Below are 25161 nucleotides of genomic sequence, written 5' to 3' on the forward strand. Positions count from 1 at the left end.
TGAAGAAGACTAATCCCTGCTGGTTCCTCCCTGACCCCCAAGGCTGACCCAGCTCCCAGGTGGGTGCACATCAGCATAACCAAGTGCCAGATTCCCACAAGAAGAAAGGCTGTGCATCAGGGATTTGCTTAAAAAAATCCTATGCAACGTCATTTCGGGTTGCTCTCGTCCTCCTCTTTCCTCTCACCTCATCCCAGTGCTGCTCTGCAGCCTCTTGCAACGACCGAGGTTTTTCAGGAGCGATGGCCCAGGGGTTTCAGGGCCCCGGGGAACTGGGTTGAGTCCCCAGGTCCCCTACACGGACCCTGCGCTACCACGGCTCATCACGGGGAAAAGCAGAGGCAGGAGGGTGCAGGATCACGCCCCGGATGCCGAGGGGCTGGGAAACCCTCCGGAGCAGCATTTGGCCTCCACCACCCCGACGGACCCACACGACGATGGATTTGGGTGGGAGCGTGTCCGTGGCTCCGCAGCACCCCGCGGAGGGTCGATGGCTCACAGCCGCGGACATGGCTCAGCCGCCCAGCTCCCCGGGGGCTCACGCAGGAAGCCCGTTTCGCACACGCAAGTGTCCGTTACTGCAGCCCGTTTGCCAGACAAATGCTAGAGGCGGATTTGGATTATGGATGAGGCCCAAGCTGCAAAATCGGAGCGCTGAAGCCCTGACCCTTGGAGGGGTAGACGCGAAGCAGCAGGTCTTACTTGGCGCTTGTAGAGATGCTTCAGCAGCTGCAAAAACCTGCTCCAAGTCCAGGTTCAGCGTCTTAAGCCTCCCTGCTCCTACGGCAAAGCAGCCCCCGGCGCTCCGGTCCAAGGTTTTGGTTTAGGCCTATCTCCCAGAAATTCTGTCATCATGCAGTGCATCACGCACACTCCCGGCTCCGCATTACAAAGATTATGGCCCCGTTCCAACGCCTCTTAAAGTCAGTGGAAAAACCCTCCCTCACTACGATGGGAGCTGGCTCAGACCTTATATGATCTGACAGATACCAGAGAGCGAGAGAGGTTGTTTTAATCTGAGGATATCTTGTGGCCCCAAAGCTTCTTGCGGGGACTGACAAGGCAGCAGGTCTGCAGAGCGTGTGCTGCTAAAAAAAAAAAAAAGGCTCCAAACTTGCAACAGCCTTTCAATAAGCATTTAACTAATCATCTTTATCTGATCCATGTGCTCTGAATGCAGGGGAACCGCTCTGATTTCCAGTTGCACACATCATCTGATGCTCGTAAAAAGAGCTAATGTGTCTGGAAGCCCCAGACCCAAAGAAGCATTATTTAAATGGAGAAGAAGTCAACAAGGCTTTAAAAGCACACACACATGGACAGACATGGGAAGATGACTGCTTTCCCTTGGTCACCTGTGTTTTTCCAGTAAAGCAAATGTTTAATGATAAAACTCATGATCTCATTATGAAGGCAGGATCTGGTTTTGCCTGTAAATGGGAAGGTTTGGGAGAAGTTTTACATGTATCTCGCGCTCTCTTTATATGTCTTCATTTGCATTTTCATTTTCACAGTAGTTCAACTAATCTGAATTGAGCAGGAGTGAGGGTCCAGGTTATAACCAAAGTATCGGATAGCACCTTCACATCTGGAAGGGATTTTGACACAAGTTCTCCCAGACTGTTACAGACAGTATAAAAGCAACATCTGATAAATAGCAAATGTTTAACAAGTCAATAGGAAGCTGCATTTGCTAGAACATGTGGATCTAACCATTCTAGCACCGCCGTATTGCCAAATCCTTTCAAATTACACACATATACACACATACATGCAATGCGCAGCAAGGGTTCGTCATGGCACTGGCTGGAGCTGGTCTCAGTTGCAGATGGAAGTGTTAAAGACAGACGTGTCTTTGTACGTCCAGACATGTCCAACAGCCCCCTTCAAAGCCCGGCTGCCGAGCCGGTCCTGAGCCTCCCGGCTTTGGTGGCCAGGGCCAAAGGCATTTGTGCCTTTACAACCCTCCTGCGTCTCTGACCCACCACAGCTCTCAGCTGAGCTTCTGCAACCACCTCGCAGCGGCGGGGCGACAGCCCTCCGGGCAATGCCTTCTCAAAGCAGAGGCCTTCTCGAAGCAAGCAAAATATCCCAACACAAAAGCTCTCGCAGTGTTGCAACCCTGCCTGATTTCGGGAGACTTTATAGGAATAAACAAATGACTGCCCAAAATGTGGATCCAAGCATTAAAATAGACGGAATTATGCAAGGCGGGGGGGCAGCAGAGGGGGAGACGGAGGAATAAGAAGTGACCAGGAAAACCACCAGAAACCCTCGGGATGCCTGCCTATATTTAAAGATAATGCGTCCAGCCGTCTTGCCAAGTCCCACTCATTTGGAGCTGGGCTCATGTTTTGGATTAATTTTCAGGCAGTTCCTAAAGCATCTCACTCGCACGAGGAAGAATTTTTGCCTCCTTGGCCAAGGTGACCTCTTAAAAATCTCACTCGCTATTTTTCAGCCTCTCACTCATTTAAAATTGTCATCACTTGGGAGCTCCAGGGCAGCCTGCGGAGACGACTGGTTTTCTGGTGCTAACCAGCCGCAGAGCTGCAGAGCCGCCCGCGCCGGCAGCGAGCCACCGCAGTTCGGCCCGAGGCTCGAGGGAAGGGGGAACGGAGGAGCGGGATTCATTTCTCCGCAGATTCAGCGCTCTTCCCCCTCTCCGGAGAACATCATCCGACTGAGAGCTGAAAATGGAGAAATTACCCTCCTGGGTACTTTCCCCTCTCCCGACAGCATGCCCCATCAAGGGCTGGTTGAAAGTTTTCCATGGAAAATGTTCTTCCATAGAAAGTTAGGTCTTTTTAGCTGAGATATTCTGCGTGGACACATGCATGTGCTCTCCAAAGTTTCTTTTTATTTTTTGGTCAAAATACCGAACACCTGAAATTGAACTTTCTTGATTTGCTTTTGATCTGGCCGGCTTGTTGCAGCTTAACTGCCCCTGGGCCCCCTCGGCCCCCTCAGCCAAGCTCCCGGCTGTCTCCCCTCGGTGGGGCAAATCGCTGATGGCCCCATCCAGCCATGGGGCTCGGGCTAAAGGAGGGGTGGGGGGAAAGGGGCCTCTCAGCCGTGGGAGATAGCAGACAGCATTTCCAGACCGATAGCCTTGGCTGAGGAAGGGAAATGTAAATTGGAAAGATTGCCCAAAATGTCAATGCTCCGTGGGATAGGGGTTTTCCGATCAGCTCCAGGCTCAGCGCTGTCCCAGCTCCCACCTCTCCCTTGCGGCTTCACCCAGCCCTGATGACCCTCAAGCCTTTGGGTGTGGAGGAGGCTTTCCAGAGGTGTCAGCTCCCCCAGGACCCCCCTCCTGCTCCCAACCACAACCGGAGGAGACTTTTTGAGAAGACACTTGAGAGCGATTGCTCATGATCTGCTCCCCTGCCTCCAGAACCCAGAGAGGTTGCACAACGCAGCTCTCGCCCTCATAAAAATACCCCCCAGCCCACCTTCTTGCTGAGGCATCTGCTGCATCTTAATAGCCCTGGAATCCAAAGCACTTCCATAGCAGGGCAGTCAGATGCTTCCCATTTAGCTAAAACCCTTGCAAAATGCTCAGCCACTGACTCACCGCGTGGCCTCGGGCGAGTCGACAAGCTTGTGGTGCTCAGCCCCACCGGTTCAATCATCGGGCAAAGCGGGCAGAAGCCACCTTTGCCAGGGCCTCTGGTGAGAAAGGGCTTTTTTTAAAAGCCCAGCATCCCTTATTATTTCATACTTTTCTCAACAAACACGGAGGCAGTGCTGCTAGCAAAGTGTGAGGCCACAGAAGTTGGCCAAGCTCATCAGCCTTGACACTGGTCAAGGAGTTACTGGGACCTCCATGGTCAGAGGCTCTTTGGATCCAGGAGTTTCAGCAACTACTTGAACCCTTGGGATCAGGTAGGGCCAGATACCGCTTCTTTCCCTCACGCCTCACATCCCAAAGTTCTGGTGGAAATACAAAGTGAGAGCAGTGATCAGAAATTGGCCCTTTGGCTGGAAAAAAACAAATCACAAGATCTCATTGCTCCACGGGTCCAGAGGTGCCAGAACCAGCACGAGGAAATCCTTCCCCGCAGTAGCTTTGGTACATTAGCATCCAGCCCCCGGTGGAACCAAGAAACGCAGAGGCAGCCATGAAAACCAGACAGACGTTTGGGGTTTCACTTGAGCAAATTTCCTCCAACCAGCAAGAAAAGTTTAGTTTGAGTTTGGCTGGATTTGGAAATGAAGTTTTTTGGGCAGTTCCACGATTTCATTTAAACCAGTTCAATCAGTCATCACATAACCTCATCCCACGAGGGGAGCGCAGGAACTCAAGGTGCCTCTTGTGCAATAGATGCTGCTCTCTACCCGAGCAGGTCTGGGATAGTGCTCAGAGTTTTGCTCCGTCTCTGTCCAGGCTAAAGGAAAGACCACACACACAATGGTTTCAGGATGCCAGCAGCTGTGCACAAAGCATTTGGTTTACATTAATTACGTCTGGACAAAAAAAAAAAAAAGAGAGAGAGAGGGAGCAAGAACGAGAAAAAGAAAGTCTAGAAGACGGGAGGGATGGAGAGAGGCTTACGCATCGCTCCGCTCAGGTCCGCTCGGCTCCCAGATGAGGATTGCAGCTGCATGCCTTGCATCCCAACACCTCCTGCCCCGGGCAGCTTACGACACGCGCCGTGGCGGACGCCAGCCTTTGCGAGGGCAAAGCGCAAACCCGGGCCCTAAAAGGGGCAAAGACCCCAGCGGGAATCCTTCCTCCCAGCTCTGCTCCCCCTCTCCCCACTCTGCTCCCCTCCTTCTCCTTCTCCGAACAAAAAAGTCCCGAGAAAGCTGGGGAGAAGTAAAGCAAATACCGCCCTGGCAGGGTGACAGACGCCGGGAGTTACTGGGAGTGGAAGCCGCAGTCAACAGCAGACGGTAAATAAAAAGGGGAGGAGGCGGCGGTAAGCGAATTCGTTAAAGCCAGAAAAATCCCTGCCGTCCCCCAGCAGCGCCGGGAGCCCGCGCAGGGGATGCGCGAAGCCCTTCGCGGGCTCCGTGTCCGATAGGCGCCAGCGCCGGGAGCCGCGGGGGCTTTGCGGAGCCGGCACCGCCCTGCGCGCACCGTCCTCTCCGCGGGGCACGGGAGCCGGCAGGGAGCCGGCATCGCCCGGAACGCGCGCCGGGCAATAGGCTTGCTGCCGCCCGGCATCCCGCGAGCTGGGCACGAGGAGGGTCGGCGGATCGACCCGCTCCGGGCAGCGCCCGGGGCAAGCGGAGTCGCCCGTGTCGCGGCTCCCAGTTCGTTAGCGCCTAACGAAGCTCCCCGTGGCGGCTGCAGGGGCCCAGCCGGCCGCGTGCCAGCAGCCGGACTGACCCGTGTCAGAGGTGATGAATTCATCAGGCTTTTGGCACCCGCCGCTCCCAGCCAGGAAAACAATATCCCGGATTCCAGCCCTCCCCGCCCAGCAGCTGCGTCTGCCGTCCCGGCTCGGCTCCCCCGCGAGAAGCCCCGCTCCCCAGCGATGCCGAGGGCGGCCCAGGCCACGGCGGCTCCGCCGGCCGGCTCCGGCCCCTCGCCCTGCCGGGGTCTCCGTGCTCGCGAGCCGGCACAGAGGGCCGGGATGGGGAACGGCCCGGGAAGCCGGCTGCGAACCCTTCGGGTGCCGGCGGGGTCCTGCGCTGGCAGCCGTCAAACCGCAGAGCTGTCTCTTGCCGGGGAATTGGTTTCATTTTAACGGAGCAGCCAGCGATTAAGGCCTAATTAAATTTGCATTAATCTGTATAATCAGGGGAACGCGCCGGGCCTTGAAGGGCCCCGTTAACAAAGCCGTTACAATTAGCCGCGGCGGCCGGGGACGGAGCCGGGGCGCGAGCTAGCGAGCTCCCGCCGTCCCGCTCCCGCGCGCTCCCCTTCCCTCCTCCACCGAAGGTTTAAAGCTGGAAACCAAGAGCGCAGGGAGCGGGACAGGTTTCCTGGGGCAGCCAAGAAACGCAGGCTTTTTTCTCCCTCGCGGCCTCCCTCCCTCCTTCCCCCCCGGAGTTTCGGAGCGGGGATGAAGCTCTCGGGCTCTCCGGCAGCGCCCTGCCAATGCACGTCAGCGCTGACCCGCGGCACCCTCCGGCCTCGGGACCCGGAGCAGCTCCCGGCTCCCAGCCCGGCCATGCGGGGAGCAGAGGTGGCGGCGGCAAAGCAGCCTCCTATTTCCCCGGGAAGGTCGCGAGTGCCTGGGACGAGGCCGGAGCCGGCCGGCGGCGGCCGGAGGAGGCCAGCGGCTCCTCGAAGGAGGCGAGGTTTCCCAGCCAGGCTCGTTCCGCTCGCCGCGGCGTTTTCATCACGGTAGTTGGGCTTATGCAATTACATAAAAAACATCTAATGAAATCGCGGTGACACAAAACATGAACGTTTATGTTGGCCTCCCCGCGCCGCGGCGTTGATCTTGGCCGGGGCGGCCAGACAGACATTCTGCATTCTTCGGAGATTAAGCACTGAAACGCTCGGGAGAAACCCAGCTGCCTTCTCCCCCCGCAATCGCCGCGCTAATTCCAAACACATGGGCGCCGTCCGTCCGGGGAAAAGGGGAGCACGTGTGTCCCCCCCCCCGCCCGTCACGGAGCCGCCGCCGCGCGTGGCCGTGGGGTCCCGGGGAAGGGGGGGCGCACGCAGCCCCCCGCGCCCCGGCCGCGTCCCGAATCCGTGGAGGTCCGCCGCGGCGCGGGAACATAACCTCGGGGCGCGCGCGCGCGGCCGACGGCTTGGCAAACGCGACCCTAAGGATAAATAAGGTACTTAAGGAAAATTGTTAAGCAAACAGCAGGGATGATGCCCAAGGGCCTCGTGGCGGCGGGCGAGGGCTGGACCCCCCCCGGCCCCAACCCGGCCTGCCCCCGCGGCGGGTCGGCGAGATCCTCTCGCGCGGCCGTGCAGCGCCTCTCCGTCACTCGCAGTTTTTCGACCCATGAAATGTCAGGCCCCAGTCAAAATAAACAAGCCGGGGAGGCGCTGGGCAAGGAAAACCCATTCCTGGTGCGGCTCCCGCTCCCCCGCTCCTCCCCACCCCCCCCCCGTTTGAAAAATTCTTCTGTCTCCCCTTAAAAATCAAGCCGGTCTTTAAGAAAGACAAAAGCTGAGAGGGAGAGGAGGGGAGGCAAGGCCGAAAGGGGGGTGTTTTTCCTAAGCGGCAAACCGCACAGCGGCTGCCATGCGAGGCCGGGGGGATTTCGGCTCCGGCGTGGTGCCTGGGGTTCCCAGCACTGCGGAAAGCCCGGCACAGAGGAGAGCTGAGGCTGCTCGCGAGTTGTGGCCGGCGCCGAAGGATTTTGGCATCCTTCTGGATTGTCCCTCCATCACCTGGCGTGCATGTCCGGGACTGCATCCCAAAGTCCATCCCGGCTCCCACCGGCCCATCCCACTCCCTTCCACGGGAGCGGGAGTTTTCCCAGGGAATGCAAGGAGAGCAACACTGGACAAAAAAAGGCACTTTTTAAAGACCCCGGATCCTGGCTCCTCTGGCAATCCCAGCCCACCGCTGCTGCCCGCTCCAGCCGCTTTCCAGCGTGGCTCATGCCGGCATTGGGAGCTGACGGGACCCGCGGCCCTCAGGAACAGCAGCTCCCTCCACCTGCAGTTGCCTGCCAGTCCCAAGGCACCCAGGGGAAGGGATCCCGAGCCCAAAGCCCATAAAGATGTGGGCATCGCGCCCGTATCCACCTGGCAAAGGGCTGCACTGATCCCATGTGCCCCCGGGAAGCGTGCCTGGACATCCCGCTGAAAGTCCCAATCCGGCCCGTGGCCCAGGGGAGGTTTCAAGGAGATGCAAAACCAGCTGGAGACAAACCTGCTCCGGGGAAAAGCAGCCCCCGTTGCTCCCTGAACGCGCCAGCTCCCCCGGCAGCCCCGAGGTGCCGGCGACCCCGCGGTGCCGCCGCCGAACGAGAAGCCGACGCGGCACCAGCACCAGGGTCACTGGCACCTGCCGCCCACCTGGGGGAAGGGGGGAAGAAAGGAGAGACAGAAAGAAAGAAGGAAAGAGGAGAGAGAGGAAAAATAGCCCCTTATTCCACTTCCATCAAGGAAGCGTCCAGCCGTCCAAAAAACTTCAGCGTCGTATTTTAGCAAGAAAAACAGCTGTTGTGGTGCTTTAAGGCACAGACTGTTTTGGCCCCGGCTGCATGTTGTGGATATTGGCTGAGTCAAGGTTAGCTGTTAAAAGGCAGAAACCCTAGAGCCGTACGGAGAAACACAGCGTTCCTTTACATCCAGATAATACCGACTCCCGGGCCGGTTTGGGTTTGTTTCGTCTCCCTTGCCGGAGGGGGGCCGGGGACCGGGGGGGCCCAGCCCAGCACCCCTGACGCCTGCCGATTTTGGGGACGCCCAGGCCCAGGCTCCCGCCGGCGCGGGAGTGACACGGAAAACCCCGCTCGCTACGTGCAGCTTTAGCAAGGGGTTTTGCCGCTTAACCTTTTCCTAAATCCGCACCGCTAGAGCAGCTCCACGTTTGTGACTAAATACGTTATTTTATTGCCGACCGTTTTTCCAGCGCGAGGAGGAGGCGCTGCTTTCCCAGGGGAGTGGCGAGCGCCCGAACGGCGGGGCCGGACCCGGCAAGCGCCGGCAGGGCGACGGGAGCTCCCCGGAGCAACCCCACGACACCGTTCCCCGCCGGACGCTTCCACCTCCATGCACGCCTCTGTCTCATGCGATCCCGAAACGCTCCATCCGCGCTTGCCCCGGGAAGCAGGGCGAGCCTCGGCGGCCGCCCGCGGGACCTCCATCCCTCCGACGGCGCCAGCGCCCCCGAGGCTCCCCGGCCCCGGCAGCGCCGCAGCGGCCGGGACTTTGCTTCCCGCCTCCCGCCCCGGCTGAATTCGACGCTTCGCCAGACGGGAGCCGCCAAACACCGTCCCGCCTTTTTTGCTAACCTCAGACGTTTGGAGAGAGGCGGCTGCGGAGGGAGGGGGGGAAAAAAAAAAGAAAAAAAAGAAAAAGAAAAAAAAGTCCAAGGTGGAACCGCAATGTTTATAAAATGGGTCACTGAATTATACATAAAAATATTTTCCTTGTGGATGCAATTACTTCCTGGACTTGTTATTGCACAGATGCTTAAGTTCGCCTCGAGCAGCTCCAATAAATGCTTTACAGTCTGCTAGATCAACAGTAGCAATGTTGGAGGGAATTGAATAGCGCTGTTTCAAATTTGTCAGAAAACCGCACAGTGTTTTCATGCGCACGTTTGAGAAACCCAAACAAAATGATTCCCAACCGTCGTGCTCCCTTGTCTTAGGCTCTTAATGTGTTTCGCATTAGCTCCTCCAGACACGGGCAGGGCACCGAGGGCCCGGGACACCGGAGCAAGCGCTGGCGGGAAGCCGCGTCCCTCCGCCCGGAGCAGGCTCGGGGAGAGGATGGGGAATGGGAGCAGCAGGTTGAACCTCCCGTTGCTTTCGGATAAAACCCTGCTCCGTCTCTCGCCCCAGTTCTTCCCTCTCCTTCCGCAAGGTCTGCTTTGCCCGCTTGGTATTTATATACGGACGGAGCCGGCGAGAGGCAGCAGGACGCGCCGGTGGCTTAGGAGGCTTCTCCAGGGAAATGCGTTTGCGGTCGGAAGGATGAGCGGAGCCTGCCCGCGGGACGGAGAGGTCGGGGCACACGGCTGCCGGGCGCTCCGGGGGTCACCAAGGGGTTTCGGCGAGCGCGCCGCCGCCTTGGGCTTGGTGCAACGACGAAAAGCCCCACGGGAGCCGCAGCCGAGCCGGTGGGAAGGGCCGAGGAGCTCAGCCGGCGGGAGCCTCCAGCAGACCGCAGCAGCTGCCGTCGGGGTTCAGGCTCTAACACCGCGCTGCCTACAGGCTTTTTGTTCTTTAAACCGTAAAGAAGGAGATTATTATTTTTTGTCTGCAAGAAGCATAAAGTAGGTGCAAATACAGGATTAGCTGAAAACGCTGCCTACAGTCGAGGCCAATGAGGGACGGGGCAAAGGACCCGGTGTCGGCAGAGCCGGGCTCTGTTCAGGACTCGGTCACCGAATTGTTTGTGCCTGGGCAAAGCGCTTCATCCCCTCCAGCTGCAGAGGTAACGACTTTTTTAATGCATGTAGGGCTTGGCCAAAAGGCCACTGAACAAAACCCTGCTGCCTTTGCAGCAAGAGCCTCTCCTGAAGCATCGGCTGCACCTTGATGTTCAAAAGCCCAAGGAAACTTTTGTTTAAGAGCAAGTGAAACTATTTAGTGCCACTTCCAAAGATCTGGGATGATAAAGCAACCTAAGACGGGGGCATTGGAGGACACCCCAGGATTATAGGGCAGAGTGTTGTTTTGCCAATAAAATAAACAAATACCTGCCCAGGAACGTTCAAGACCCGCTCAAGGTGGCTGTAACAAGGCAGCTGTTAGTCGATCGCCGGTGGAGCAGAAATGTTCTTTCAGGTCTCTGCTTTCATTCCAAATTTCATCCATGAAATTTTCCGTCAGAAGGATAAATGGGTTAAAAGGTTCCTGCAAAAACGGGCTTATAAAAAGCTCCTTATCCTCCCGCTTTGAGGATGCAGCCGTCTCCCATCTTCCCCCTTATATGGAAATCCCAGTTCATCTTTGCCTTTTTAGAGGCCACCGCGGCAATTCCTCCCCTCTCTCGCTCGTCACTGCCAGCAGTCGAAGCCCAGCAGCGAAGCCCCGGCCGCAGTGTCGCGGCCCTGGCCGGGGACACGGCCTCGTCCCCGTCCCTTTGGGTAGAAACCTGAGAGAATCCAGCAAAAACCAAGCAGGAAGCGAGGAAACCTCAGGGCTGGGGTGTCCAACCAGCAGCTCCGTTCTCAGAGACCCCCGGGGCAGGAGGTTGTGTGGCTGCGGAGCACAGGGATGCAGCAGGGATGCAGTGGGGATGCAGCGGGGACACAGCAGGGATGCAGTGGGGACGCAGCAGGGATGCAGCAGGGACGCAGCGGGGATGCAGTGGGGACACAGCAGGGACACAGTGGGGATGCAGCGGGGACACAGCGGGGATGGAGCGGGGACGCGGCTCGAGCGATGCTCCCAGGCACGCGCGGGCAGCAGGCGGTGCAGGAGCTAAATAAAGGGCCCCCAGAGGGAACGTATTGGCATCGTTATTTGGGATCAGGTCCCAGCACATCTCCATTTTTGATTCAACTGCCGATGGAAAGAAACGTAAGCTGAAAGGAGCGCCAGCAGCGGGGAGGAGGGAGAAGGCCAGAGCCGGCCCTGCCCCAGGCCCTGCGGAACGAGCCCCGGGGAAACGTTAACGCTCCTGCGCTGGCCCCCGGCAAAGCGCTTCGGGAGCCCCTAATATCATAAATATAAATATCATAAACGACGAATGCACGTATGGGCCATGGGTCCTGGGATGGCAGCACGAGCTGGCGATGGGAGGACCCATGCTGGACTGCTCCAAGCTTCACCGATCCAACCTGCGCGGCTGCAGCTGCAACCCGCATGCAAAACCCTTGCCCAGCACGCTGGGGATGCTCCCGTTTCTCCGCTGGGCTCGGGAGGGACCTTCCCAACCGGACACCGGTGCTGTGCCCCAAACGAGGACAGCTGCCCTCGCACCACGGGTCTCCAGCAAGCGCAACGTCTCCCATCTCGGGGGATGCAGAGCCCTGGCCGGGCGCCTCCACACCGAGCAGCCACGGCGCATCGGGAAAACCTCCCCTGGGGCCACAGGAAACTCCTCGGTGCGCAGGGACACTTCAACGCAACGGCGTCTCGTCTTCCCAAGACAGAAGGGGTGGGAAACCGCCCGGCGGGAGTCGGCGCATCCTCCGGGAGCCCTTTGCCAGGGTTTTCCCATGGCCGGCAGGGTGCTGGGTGCCCCCTGCGGAGCCCCGGGGTCGGCACGTGCCCTGGAGCCAGCTGCAGCCCCCTCCGCGCCTCCCCGGCCGCCTGATTTTGCGATTTGCTCTGTGCACCCAGTCCGGCACCGCGCTCGGGCTCAGCCCGGTCTCTCAATCTGGTCCTCATTAGGAGGGGCAGACAGCCCAGCGCGGGCGTCTGAGCGCTGGTCTCCTTCCCAGTTGGTATCCGTCAGCAGATGTACAACAAGTGGTCGGATATTTTAGAGGGCACGTGTGCGACAGGCTCTGGGGGGGGTTTCCACGAGTGGGGAGAAAACGCCGCGGCTACGGGCCGGCAGCGGGGCTCCGCTCGTCGGCATCTTAGCTTATTTTACCACGGTCTTTCCTGGGAGAAGCGGTGATGAAGTTAACAGCCTGAGAGGCATAATTGGCTCATATTAAATCAAGGAAAGGATATGTTTTGTTTTGCTTTATATATATATTATATATATATGTATAAAATCATATTAAACAGGAAAAAAATGCACCTAGCCAAGGAAGGACCAGGCAGCAGAGTGCTCAGGAATTTGGGGGGAGACTCGTGTCCCAAAGCAGAAAAAAACCCCAGCCCTCTGCATGGAAAGAAAAAGCAGCTTCCCTTCCAAATGAGCAGCACGGAGGTGCCCGGGCAGGGGAAGGGCTCTCCGGGTCCGGCCGCGGCGAAGCTCGGCAGAGCCGCTCACGTAGCTGAGCCGGACGCTCTAGGAAAGGAGGCACTGAATTACAAAGCCCACGCGCGTCCGTGTCCGTGTCCATATCCGCGTGCGGCGACGGCGCGTTCGCCGCGGCAATGCTGCCCTCTGGTGCGAACGTGCCAGCCGGAGCCGCAGCCACGGCCATCCACCCTGCGCCGACGCCGGATGCGCTGCCGAGCCGCGCTTTCCCCGCCTCGGGATTCGTGAGGCCGCCGAGCGTCGGAACGGGAGCGGGTGGCATCGCCCCGCCGGCACGGCTGGACCGGCCTCCACCGCCCCCTCCTGCACTGTTCCCGCTTCCTGAGTTTTCCACTGGCTCCCGGGTGGCAGCCAGCTGCCAGCCAGCCGGGAGGAGCCGGGAATCGGAACAACGTGTGCTGCATGTGCAGGGAGGGAAGCAGCTGCCCGTCTGTCCCGTCCTGGTGCGGTCGCTGCTGCAAGGCGAGAAACATCCCCGTCCCGGGGGCTGCAGGCGATCGCTGCCCGCGCCCCGCGCTGCTCCTCGGGGAGCGCTTTGCAACTCGGACGCAAATCGCCTTTTCTCACGATTTGAAGGCGCCCATCGGAGCAGGCCGGCTGCCCTGCGAGCCCGGCTCAGCGCTTGCTCTGCAGAAAACCTGAACCTACTTCCCACGAGGGGGAAGGAGCAAGTCTTTCCCTTTCATGGGAGCCAGGGAAACCCCCCCCAGATCCCAACCTTTCCCAGCTTAAAAATAAACAAATAAAAAAGGCACTCAATGGGAAATTCTAATTTTGTTTGGAAATGCCATTTCCAAATTGCACGTGAGAAATCGTGCCTTGACCTGGCGTTGCCGACAAAAAGCAGCCCCATGGACGGCGCGCTGCAGACACGTTCAGCCTTCTCCCCGGCACACCGTTTGGAGGCAAGACGCAGGCTTTTCCAACGCATTTGTAGCAGGCATCTAATATTTTTCAAAACTGGCTATACCATTTTTTTCCGATACATTAAACAAGTACAAAACTCCGCTCCTGAGCCCTGTGGCACTTCATCATTCACCGCCGCAGCCCTCGCCGCTGTCAGAGCGGAGCAGTTCCTGTCCGACATGCATTTCTCAGTCTATTAGGCAGCGTTATTCTGTTGCTCTGTGTTTTGGTACTTACAAAGCTATTACCATCCCTTGCACGCACATCCATCATCGCAGCTCCAAACTCCAGGAAGTCCCCAAAAATACTATTTTCCGCTCACCATGCAGCCTGCCAGGTTCTGCTCTTCCACTCTGCGTCGCTTCAGTCACCACGAGACATTTCAGCAAGTCCCGAGTCCAACAAAATAAACAGATGGCAGCCTGAAAAGGTGGCGAGTTTTTTCGGAAAGGGGGAGCGGGGTGAGGGCTACGACAGAGAGGAGCCGGTCGCCGCGTGCCTGTTTGGAAACACCAGTCCGGGAGGAAGGCTGAGCGGCAGCGACCGTCCGCCCCGGCCGATGTCCAGTGCGGAGCAGGACGTGCAGAGCGCCGTTTTGCAAAGCCCCATTTTGCAAATCACCGTTTTGCAAAGCCGCGGCCCCCTCGAAAGCTCCGTCAAGGACCGGACGGGTGTTGCCGTCCCCGCGTGTCCCGGGCCATGCACCCCCCGAAACCCGTCGCGTGCTGCCCGCCGCGTTTCGCATGGGGCCACAGCACCAGCTTCGCTCCCCGCTCGCAGCAAAGCGGAGCGCCGGCTCTGCCACGGCCTCGCCACCCGCGGCAGGGCGACGCGGAGAAAACCGACCTGCCCGGCTCGCCGGGGCAAATCACCCCCCGGGTGGCCCCAACCCCCCGCGTCCGCGGAGCTCGACGCAGGCGCTGAGCGTTGCTGCACCTTGACCCGGTGATCACCGGCTCAGACTTGGAGGGGGAGATTTATGAAAGGATGGGGCCGGATGAGCGACGGAGATGGAGAGCCTTGAGGAGTGACTGATTTCTCCCTTACAAGAGGAACAGAAATTAATTTATGAATTGGGCTAGTTAAGCTGCCAAGTGGCTTTGATGCAGCGTGGTTTTTCGCATATGTTCGTGATCTATCGCGCAGCTGGCGGAGGGGGAGGAAGAGCCTGCGGAGCCGAGCGATGCATCGCTCCCGCACGCCGGCCAGCGGCTCTCAGCAAAACCGTGCTGCCCTTTAAACCAGCCCCAGAGCCGTTCGCCGTGTTTTCACGCAGTGGCGCCTTGTTTCCACCCGTTTGGCCTTCGAGGGCCTGGAGCCCCACGACGCACGGCCGGGACGGGCAGCAGGGCAGGAGCCGGTTTCGCTTCCCGACGGCCGGCACGGAGACCACCGCGGACGCTGCTAACGCAGGGCATCTTCCTCCATCTCACCCGCCGCTTTGCGTGTTTTGGTAGGACCTACAGAAAGCGCGGGGGAGCCCCCGGGGAAGCTGAGGACGGCGTGGGGCGGGAATGGCGCGGTGCCACGCGCATCGCCGAAAGCGAGCGCCGCCAGCCGCCGCGCCGCCTCCGAGGGTCCCCCCGCGGCCCGCCGGCACCGAGCACCCGTGCGCTTTCCATCCGTACAGGTGCTTGGAGTTTTTTCAAGACACGAAGTAATTTCCTGCTCGAAGCAGTTGACAAATCCCCGCAGAAGCTGGATGACGCTCCGCGTTGCAGAGCGAGCCAGCTGCTCCAGCTCAGGGCTCCTCTCCAACGCGCTTTGCTGCCCCAAATAGAAGCGGGGGGGAACCGAGCACTGCTCTCTTTTTTCCTGTGTCCCGGCACTTTCAGGTTTAGGATATGCACCCAGACGGGCGCAGCGCCCGGCGTGGACGCGCTGGGACCCGCCGTGACCGCGGGGCCGTCCTGCCGCGGCCGGGCTGGCTCACAAGGGCGGCACAAGGAGCTCTCCTCCCATCACGGGCGCACGGCAGATTTGCTCCCGGCAGGGACCCTGCGACCAGGCGCACAAAGCCCCGGCGCGGTGCCCGGCACGGATCCACCGTCGCCTTGGCTGTCACCCGCGGGACCCGCCAGGCCCGGCCCCAGGAGCGGAGCGTGGAGGCAGCGCCACGGCGGCACTCAGCGTCCCGGCGCCGGACCCACTCCGAGGAGATGCGGTACGAAAAGGCGATCCCCGTGTCCAAAGGGGACCCTCGGGCGATGCAAACTGCTTGCAGCTCCCAAATCACCCCTGCTTTGGGGGCAGCAGCGGAAACGTGCTCCAGCGGGCACCGCACCCTGCCGCCGGCATTGCCCGGCTCCTCCCGGCCTCTGCTTCGGCCACGAAAAGCCGCTTTACCGCAGGTAAAGGCACTGCGCAGAGCGACCGTGCCTTCCGTGCTGCCTTTCCCAGGGACCCCCGACAGGAGGTCTGGGACTGGAGGGGACGGAGGGATTTGTCACTGCTGGCAGATCTTGGCTCTGCGGAGGATCCCGCTGCAACCATCAGCTGCGGCCGAGAAAGCCGCTTCCCTGGCGCAGGCGGAGCCGCTGTGACATCCCCGCGCAGGCCCTGCCTGGGAAATTCTCGGATGAGCTGGCCTGCCACCCCGAAGTCCCCTCGCTCTGTGACCTTTCTTCCCGCAGAGAAATCACAGCCCCGAGTGCCTGAGTCAGCCGAAAACCCCCGCATCCACCGGGCACTAAATGCAGCCCTGGGTGGTTGTACGAGGGGAACTAGACGGCGCCGGGGAGGAAAGAGCACAGCGAGGACACGTGCCAGCCCTTCGTCCCCAGGCCGGGAGGGCCGAGCTTCGCCTCCCCCCGCATCCCGTGCGGCAGGGCCAGCTTTTCCCCTCTGGTTCCCACGGCCTCAGCAGTGCGGAAATGCCCAGGCAGTCCTGAAAGCGCTGGGGACTGAGGTTAATGATGGAAAAGAGAGGAGCGTGGCAGTGGTTTGGGGAAAGATTAATTAAAATTAATAAAATTGGAGCATCAAGCCTGCAGTCCCCCCTCTCCTGCAGTGAGCTCAGACCTTGGAGCACCAATGCCCCAGTGCAACACGACCTTCCAAGCCTGAGCACCCCAGCAGCTGCTCCCAATGTGGGATCGCTGCTGACCTCCCTTCCCGGCCTCATCCCTGCTCATCATATCCTTCACCTGCTCCCTCTTCCCCAGCCCTCCTTCGCTCTCCACCTTTGACTTCCTCTGGTTTCTTGACTTCCTTTCTCAGGTCTGCTGAAAACCCTTCACCGGTGCAGCAGGCAACATGGATGCAATTTACCCCGGTGAAAAGTAAGCGTGTTCGGCCCGTCCAGCGTGTACTGGGAGAGGAGCCGCCCTGGAAAGGAGGCTTTGCTGCCAGTGGAAAGGAGACGATCCTGCGAGGAGCATCACCGCTGGCCGAGGGGGGCTGTGTGGGAGCCCGGCGGGGCCCTGGCAGCGCCAGCGTTTCCCCGGGGCACTTTGGCCGCTGGTTTTCCGGCCCCGCCAGCTTCCTCCGCAGGAGCTCACGGGGCGCGAGCCCACGAGGCACAGATTTCTCCGATTAAGCAACGCCGCTGCCTCTCCCCTTTCGCTTTCGGCTGCCTCTTCCTCCCAGCGCCTGGAGGAAGCAGCAGGACGGGGGTGCAGAGCGGAGCGGAGCAGAGCAGCACCTCCGCCGCCGCACCACCACCATGGAGCCGAGCGCGCGGGAGCCCCTGGTGCGGAGACCGAGCTCCACGTACCGCACCTTTCCCGGGAGCGCTGCCGGGAGGCTCGACAAGGCGTACCTCGAGTAAGAGCCGGGGGCGCGGGGCTGGGGAAACGGCTTCGCGGCCCCCTTTCCTCGCCGCGGTTGTTGCATCGAGCCGGGGTCTCGTCCTGCCCGGAGCACGCGGTGCTGGATGCACCTGCCCGGGAGAGCCGCTCGCGGGCAGCGCCTGGGGGTCGCCGAGCCTCCCTGGGGACTGAGGCTCCCGCGGGGGCGACCACGGGGACTTTGCAAGCCCCCCTCCCTGCCGTGCCAGTGCCCGGCCGGCTGCGGTGCCACCCAGCTCCGACTTCTGCTTTTTTCAGCTCGTTTGACTGGCTGGAAACAGCTCGGCGGGCTGGAAAGCATCGGTGGGGCTCGCCCGGCTCCGGCTCTCACCCCCCGCGGCAGGGTCACCCGGCTCGGAGAAAGTCCCGCCAGCTGCACGGGGCCCTTCCATGGGAAAAACCCTCCGGGCTCTTGCAGGAGCCTCGGCAAAGGGCAGACGGGGCCGGGCTGCGGAGGGGCAAAGCTGCAAAACCGAGCCGGCGCTTCGGTGGGGCGTGATCGAGCGTCCGTCACCCGTGCCTCTCGCTCCGTCCCTCCCTCAGGAGCCTCCGGAACAAGCGGCTCTACCTGGCGGTGTTTGCCGCTGTCCTGGGGAACTTCAATTTCGGTTTTGCCCTGGTTTACCCGTCTCCTGTGATCCCTGTCCTAGAGGCGTATCCCGTCCCTGCCCTGAAGCTGGACCCGCATAAAGCATCCTGGTTCGGGGTAAGAAGGGGGCTTTTCCCCATTAAGGGGACGAAGCTGCTGGCCCGGGTGTGCGGGGAGAGGGCGCTGGTCCCCCCACGTCTCGCGGCCCCGACCCACCGAGCCGCGTCTCTGTGTCGCCCGCAGTCGGTGTTCACGCTGGGGGCGGCCGCGGGAGGACTCAGCGCCATGGTCCTGAACGACCGCCTGGGCCGCAAGCTCAGCATCATGTTCTCGGCCGTGCCCTCCGCCGTGGGATACGCCTTGATGGGCGGCGCCCAGGGCGTCTGGATGCTGCTGCTGGGGCGAGTGCTGACGGGCTACGCCGGCGGCGTGACGTCCGCCTCCATCCCGGTAATGAGTTTCACAGGGCTTTGCATGGGGTGGGATGAGGTGGCACCTGAGCCTCCAGCCCTTTTGGAGGCATCAGCAGAGCTTCAGGGCTGGGGCCATGCTGTTGGGGATGGGAAGCGTGGTCCTCTGGCAGCAAAGACATCCCGTGCTGGGCAGCTGCCGTGCAGAGGGTGAGCAGGCTGCGAGAGGGCCACAGTGGCACTGGGCTCGTTCCCCGCGCTGCAGAATGTGGAAGGCAGGTCCTCGTTCCCTGCCCTGTTCCTCCTGACGGTTGTTTCCTCCCTTTTTTACCGAGCACTGACCTCACGTTGCATGCAGAGAGGAAGGCGTGAGTTGAGCAACGCTGGGGCATATCCTTCCAGTAAACGGAGTCTGAGGATGCCAGTGGAGAGCTCGGAGCATTTCTCCCATGCTCTGCGCGATGAAGGGGCTTGGGAGGGAAGCCAAGATGGCCTCGTGCCAGCAGCGCCTGGGTTGACCCCTTTGGGCTCGGACTCCAGAAGGGCGAGCTGCCCTAGCAGCTCAGGTCTCCCCGGCTGTGGCGGACGGCGATGGGGCAGCAGTGCTGAAGGACACGTTATGGTTGGCGATAGCTGTGGTTCGCAGCTCTGGTAAGCGTGTGCTGTCCTCCTGCAGGTCTACATCTCGGAGATCTCCCACCCCGGGGTGAGAGGCATGCTGGGCGCCTGTCCGCAGATCATGGCCGTGCTGGGCTCCCTCATCCTGTATGCGCTGGGCAAGTATCTCCACGGTCGGAGGGTAGGAAGCCCACTGTAGGACTTTGGGGAAGAGGAGTGGTTTTTACCAGCTTTCTCAGCAAGTTGATTGTGGGTGTGAGAGCATGAGGAATCGGCCTCACCAGCACCAGGACGTGTGTGCAAGGCTGGTCTGGGCAGGATCGCCCATGTGTAACCCACATGCGTGTGTGCCTGGAACAGTGACCCATAACTCGCAGGGACTCATGGCCGTCACTGTGCCCACCGGCCTCGGTCTCACCTGCGCTGAAGAGCGGTACACAGTGAACATCTGCGCGTCCACTCTCTTCTCCTGCCTGCTCATGCACTGGCTGCTGCAGGAGACGTTGCTCTAGCTGGATCCTCTATGATTTGGGGGCCTCCTCAAAGTTTCCCCATGTTTCGCAGCAGCTGAAAATGCTCCTTTTTCTGAAGGGGAAAAAAAAACAGGTGGAAAATTTCTCTGTAGTGGTTTCCCCCAGTTTCATTAAATATCTCTGCTGTTGGGGTGAGCACCTTGAGGCAAGGTCGAGAAATCCTTTCCCAAATGCTCTCCCTTCCTAACCTCATGCTGGCTCCTCCAGGTCTGATCCTGGACTGGCGCTGGCTGGCCGTCGCAGGGGAAGTGCCGGTGCTCGCAATGATCGTCCTGCTCTGCTTCATGCCCAACTCGCCCCGGTTTCTGCTCTCCCAGGGGAAGGAAGATGAAGCCCTGAGGTCTCTGTGCTGGCTCCGGGGCAAGGACACGGACTATGCCCGGGAGTACGAGCAGATTAAGGACAGCGTGAGGAAGCAGGTGAGGAAGGGACTCACCCCCAGCATGTCGGAGAAGTAATATGAAAACTGTAAAATCCCATTTCCTTTTGGCACCTCCTCAGCTGTTTTCTGAGTGCCCCAGTCATGCTCGTGGCTGCTAACACCCCAACTTTCCGGCTTTGTCCCCTCTAGAGCCGGCGGATTTCCTGTGCAGAGATCAAGGACCCCTTCATTTACAAGCCCATCTTGATTGCAGTGGTGATGAGGTTCCTGCAGCAGCTCTCTGGAGTCACCTGCGTCCTCGTGTACCTGCAGTCAATATTCAAGAAAACAGCTGTCATTCTGGTGAGCCCTGGGGTTTGGTCCATGCACAGACTGCCCCATCATCAGTGATGTCTGCCAGATGCTCCAAGTCATCGGTGGCTCCGAGACTCCAACTTTGAAGCCCCTTTTAAAGCACCTGGTTGGCAGCAAGTAGCAAGCGCCCACCCCACAAAAGGCAGCATGATGATGGGGAGCAGGACTCGGCCCACTGGCTCCATGTTCCTGTCCTCCGAGCTGCAGGCTGCTCTTGTCTAGTCTCTTCCTGTTGAAGAAAGGACCTCTGTGTGTGGCTTTGACAAAGTCACCGGCCAGAGTTAAGCCAACACATGTAGAAACCTGCCGTTTCCCTGGACCTCCCATCTCAGCTTCCCCACTGATTTTGCCGTTGCAGAAACCAGAGTACGATGCAGCTCTTGTCGGCCTGGTTCGCCTCTTCTCGGTAGCGATTGCTGCTGTATCGATGGATAAAGCCGGGAGGAAGATTCTGCTCTTTGTATCGGGTATGTCTCTCTCCCACTGACGTGCAAGGGAAGCTCTTTAAGGCTTTCCAAGGGCTGTGCAGACATGCAGGAGTGGAAACTTCAGCCATGCAGGACTCTGGGGGGTCTCTTTGCTCTGACGGTGGCTCAGCTCCTGGGCAGAGGCATTCCCAGGAGCTCGGCCATTGCACAGTGGGGGATCGCGTTCCCATCAGTCCCACCATGCTGTCGTATCTCTCCACAGCCGGAATCATGCTGGCCTCAAACTTGACCATGGGGCTCTATATCCACTTCGTGCCACCTTCTCATAATGGCACCACCACCAATGAGACCCTGGTGAGCTTGGCTAACCACGATGCTGAGCCAACCAACTACATCACCCTCATCCCCCTGCTGGCAACCATGTTCTTCATAATGGGTAGGTGCAGAGAGCAAAAGCCCGGGACCCACAGCACAGGGCTGGGTGTCTGCCTGGGGGGACGTTTCTGGTCCAGGGCAGGGTGATATGGGGTGAGGAGGTTTGGGCTCAGGGTTGGAAGGAAGATAGATTTCTCTGGGAGACTTTCTCAAAAGATCTTTGGGTGCCGTCTTTCTGAACAGTGGTGTTGACAAAGTGTGAATATGGGGGAATGACTGACAGGGGACCAGAGCAGGGCTGCAGAGGGCTTTTCTGTACTCCCTAAAGGGCTTTAAAGCCTCAACAGCCTCACGTTAGCCTTCCTCCCCTCCAGGTTATGCCATGGGCTGGGGTCCCATCACCTGGTTGCTGATGTCGGAAATCCTCCCTCTGAAGGCCCGTGGGGTGGCATCGGGCCTCTGTGTCGTCGTGAGCTGGCTGACAGCCTTCATGCTGACCCGATTCTTCCTCCCGGTCGTGGTGGGTATGCCCCAGGGGGGAAGTCTGCTTGTGCCTCATCAGACCCCCCTCTGCTCCGGCTCATGTATGCCTTCTGTCCCGCTTTCCAGGAGAACTTCGGCCTTGAGGTGCCATTCCTATTCTTCGCTGTCATCTGTGCTGGGAACTTCTTATTTACAGGCTGTTGTGTTCCAGAAACCAAAGGTAGATCCCTGGAACAGATTGAGTCCTACTTCCGGACTGGCCGGAGATCATTCATGAGGTAGGAGCTGCTGCCTGCCAGCTGCACCAGGCCACCAGCCCGCATGCTTAAGGGCTAGAAAAAAATCTTTGTGCTGCTAGAGGTGAAAGCTGGAGTTCTCCATGAAGATCATGCTCCCTCCAAAGGGAGAGGAGTAGGTGGCAATGACTGCCTTGCTTTGGATATAGAAATTACCAGCTCGAACTTTACCTTCTCTTCCTGAGTCATTCAACACTATCTAAGGACCCATTGCTCTCTGGGCAGCACATCAACCTGAGGTATAGGACCAGGCGTCCAGCACCAGACTGGAAATAAAGATGTCCTAGCGATAAGACGTGTGGCTGTGGACAAGAGGCCTTGTACTTCCTTAGCACAGCAGCCACCAAAGCAGCCCAAGAGCTCCAGGGCTTGGCTGGAACAGAGTTAACAGCTGTAGCCACCATTCTGGGAAAAGTCCATCATGTAGTTGCAAAAATAAAATAGTTTGCTTCCAACTGGATGTTGCCTTGATTTGCAGAGAAGGGAGCTGCAGGTGGGTGGGATGAGACAAGGTGGATGAGGATTGCGACTTGGAGATCACAGCAGCCTGCTGACATGTTCCCAGGTGAGTCTTATGCACCTGAGGACTTCAAAAGAGGCAGAACCAGATATTCCATATAAAAAGCTGCCACATTTTATTACGCTAAAAACACACATTATACCAGAAGCCTAATGAACAAGACCAAATACAGTTCACAAAGAAACTTGACATCAGAACAAAGAATGAGAACAGAGACAAACATTCAGCTTTAGTGCAAGTGATTCACTGTAGGAAAGATGGTACAGACAATACTTTGTACTGAGGCAGGTCCTTCCCACCCCAGGGTTTTACTCTCTCACAAAGAGTGAGGGTGGATGCCTCCACCACAGTTGCACATAGAGCCTCCACCTCCATCACTCTGAGATTTTGCCTGCATAGTTAGTAGCAAATTGCTTTTGCCCCTTCTCCTGTGTGTCCTTCAACACTAAGGTCTTTCCTTAGAGCCTAAACCTATGTAAAACACAGCTACAGGAGGTGGCACCCTGGGGGCCTGTGGATAGGCTTGTGTCTTCCCAGTCCAGGCACACGTCAAGCTGCTGTGACAAGGAATCCAGGGGGTAACGCAGCATACCTGGTCTAGAGCTCAGGAAAAACTAATTACTATTTAGATCCCCTGCAGTAGGACATGAGAGAGAGCACCTAAGAGAAGATGTGCCTTATCAGAGGACTCATTTAAAGCAGCCAAGGACAGAGGAGAGATGGGCCAAAATCAAAACCCCAGAGAAATTTCAGCATTAGGCCTGATTTTTGCAGCTGAGCTCCATTTCTAGAAAAAAGTCCAGGCCTGGCTAGAATACGACTGTTTCTAAGTATGGCCTGATTCAAGAGATCTTGACAGCTTCTGGTTCCCACTGATCTCCAGAAGATCAGGATCTCCAGCAGCCCTGTCCTAGAGCATTCCCCATCTCTCGTGGCTACAGACCAGGTCTTGAAATCTTCACTTAAGTGAAACCCTTCCCTGAAGACAGCAGACATTTTTCCTGAGGAAAAAATGATAAGGATGAATTGAGCTTCCCAGGGCTTGGCTTAAAGAGGAAACGCCTGAGTATGAAATGAGGTTGGACTCTTCACGTCCTATGAGAACCTCATTGGAAAAGTATTCTCTGAGTGACCTCCTTCCTTCCTTCCATACAGAAAGTCTGAGGGCTTTTGCTACAACACTTAGAGTCTGAGAAATCACAGTGGCTCTTTCCAGAGGTAGAACGGTCTTTTTATTCACTGCACACACAGAGAGTCAATTGGTATTACAAAATCAGCTCCTGCCTAGGGCAGCAAGGCCCAGGTACGCAGGATAAAGTGAGCTTCCGCTCTTCTCTTTGCACCCAGTGGAGAGCCCCAGAGGGAAGTGGGACTTACAGGCACAAGGGCTGTCGCTTTCATGACTAAATGGGACACAGAAGACTTTTATGCTGTATAAATGCACTTGGGGAAAAGAAGTGCACAGCTTACGTGGTGAATAGTGGTAGAGCTCATTTCTAAGTGCACATTTGCAGCCAGGACGCAGGTGTCTTTCCACATTTAGTGTCAGCAACTCACTGTAGGCAATGCATCACCCACTCTTGAGTGTTCACATAATAAAACTTCTGACTCATTCTCCCAAGATGCCTTTCCATGACCTGGCAACCAGAACCTCTTCTGTAGAGACCCCTTAGATTAGCCTGGACACCATCAGCAGGGATTGGGTTGAGACTGTAAAATCACTAGAGCAGGGCTTTTAACTTCATTTATTCCTGTACACCTCCAAGCACCACGATGGTGCCTCTAAACACAATTAATAACCACCATGCACTGTGAAGGGGCCTATTAACTACTATGATATTACTACTCTAAAAGTCTTATCTATCTCTGCAAAAATAGTCTCTTGTCCACACTGGAGTGAGACCATCCACTAACTACCACTGTAAATCCTGAAAGCCACGGATGCTGTAGGCTCTGCTGGGAGGATGCATCCTTCACCAGGCCACATCTGCAACGACAGCAGCATCTGGCTTGGTTTCAACTGTGGCACGGACAGCCAAAATTCCCAAGAGCCCCCACTCCAGACATGCTCACCCTGATATTGCTGGATCTGCAGGAATCAGCACTCTTGGAGCACAGACTCCAGTCACATCTTGTTGGGGCACAGAGGCATCAAGCAGATCTGGTATCTTTTAGCACTTTGGCCAAAGGTTCCAGCTCTGCTCTTACAGAGGAGGCCCTGAGGCCGATTTTCAACAAAAGCATGCCCAGAGCACAGAGCTGAGCTTTGCATCCTGCTGAGAGTAGCGGAGCTGAAGCAGATCATGAGCTTGCCTAGCTCCCAGCAGCTGCAAAACACAGCATGACAGAACTGCTGGTGTCCAAGGGACTTCTGCCATAGGTGCCAATGGAGCAGAGCTGACCCATCCACCGTGAAGGCTGACCAGGAGCAGCACTTGCACATGCCATCCCCCAGGATCATCCTACTACCACAGACCAGCAGCAATCGGATGAAGCCAGCGTGGGTCCTGCCCATTTCTGCGGTTCCTCCCTGCGGGTGCAAATCAGACTGCAAGCGTTACTCTATTGCCTCTGCTTTGCCCTTCATCTCCTTTCACTAAAGCTACCGTGGAACTACTCACAGCGCAAAGCAGTCACTACCAAAGACATGCACGTGCGTCAGTCTGCAGCATTCCTCTACTAAAGACTACTTAACCCCCCAACCCCCCCTGAAATCAAAGCAGATGGCCTGTTCACTAGGCAGCACTCTGCGCTTTAACCATCCAGTAAAGATATTGCCTAGGGACACGGCTGGCTCACCGAGAAAGGAGGCTGTTACCCACCCGGGCTTCACCACGGGCCTTATTCAGAGGTATCCCGGGGACTGCAGTGTATTCCTCCTGCACCACCCTATTACTGCAGGAAGCATCAGCAATGCAGGGGGCTGTGGTCCCCCCCCACACACACACACGTACACACACGAGGAAGGCCAACGCTCCACGTACTCCATGCA

At 58.2% G+C, this 25161-nt stretch overlaps 1 protein-coding gene across 1 annotated transcript; it reads left to right on the forward strand.

Annotated features, from left to right (window-relative positions):
• Positions 1–17057: 17057 nt before the first annotated feature.
• Positions 17058–22054, forward strand: SLC2A6 (solute carrier family 2 member 6). The gene is made up of 10 exons (XM_067308939.1): positions 17058–17158; positions 17725–17887; positions 18014–18220; positions 18857–18956; positions 19539–19750; positions 19903–20055; positions 20426–20534; positions 20758–20931; positions 21245–21390; positions 21480–22054. Exons 1-10 carry the CDS (start codon positions 17058–17060, stop codon positions 21633–21635), a joined length of 1521 nt encoding a protein of 506 aa, XP_067165040.1. The 3' UTR covers positions 21636–22054.
• Positions 22055–25161: the final 3107 nt, after the last annotated feature.

The sequence above is a fragment of the Apteryx mantelli genome, chromosome 21, assembly GCF_036417845.1.
Source record: "Apteryx mantelli isolate bAptMan1 chromosome 21, bAptMan1.hap1, whole genome shotgun sequence".
In the NCBI taxonomy this organism is placed as follows: Eukaryota; Metazoa; Chordata; class Aves; order Apterygiformes; family Apterygidae; genus Apteryx; species Apteryx mantelli.

Bases quoted from the DNA above. Each gene is read 5' to 3' on its own strand.
- SLC2A6 (XM_067308939.1), top strand. From the start codon at position 17,058: ATGGAGCCGAGCGCGCGGGAGCCCCTGGTGCGGAGACCGAGCTCCACG. The intron at 20,535-20,757 runs GTATGTCTCTCT...ATCTCTCCACAG, and splicing joins GATTCTGCTCTTTGTATCGG to CCGGAATCATGCTGGCCTCA. The intron at 20,932-21,244 runs GTAGGTGCAGAG...CCTCCCCTCCAG, and splicing joins AACCATGTTCTTCATAATGG to GTTATGCCATGGGCTGGGGT.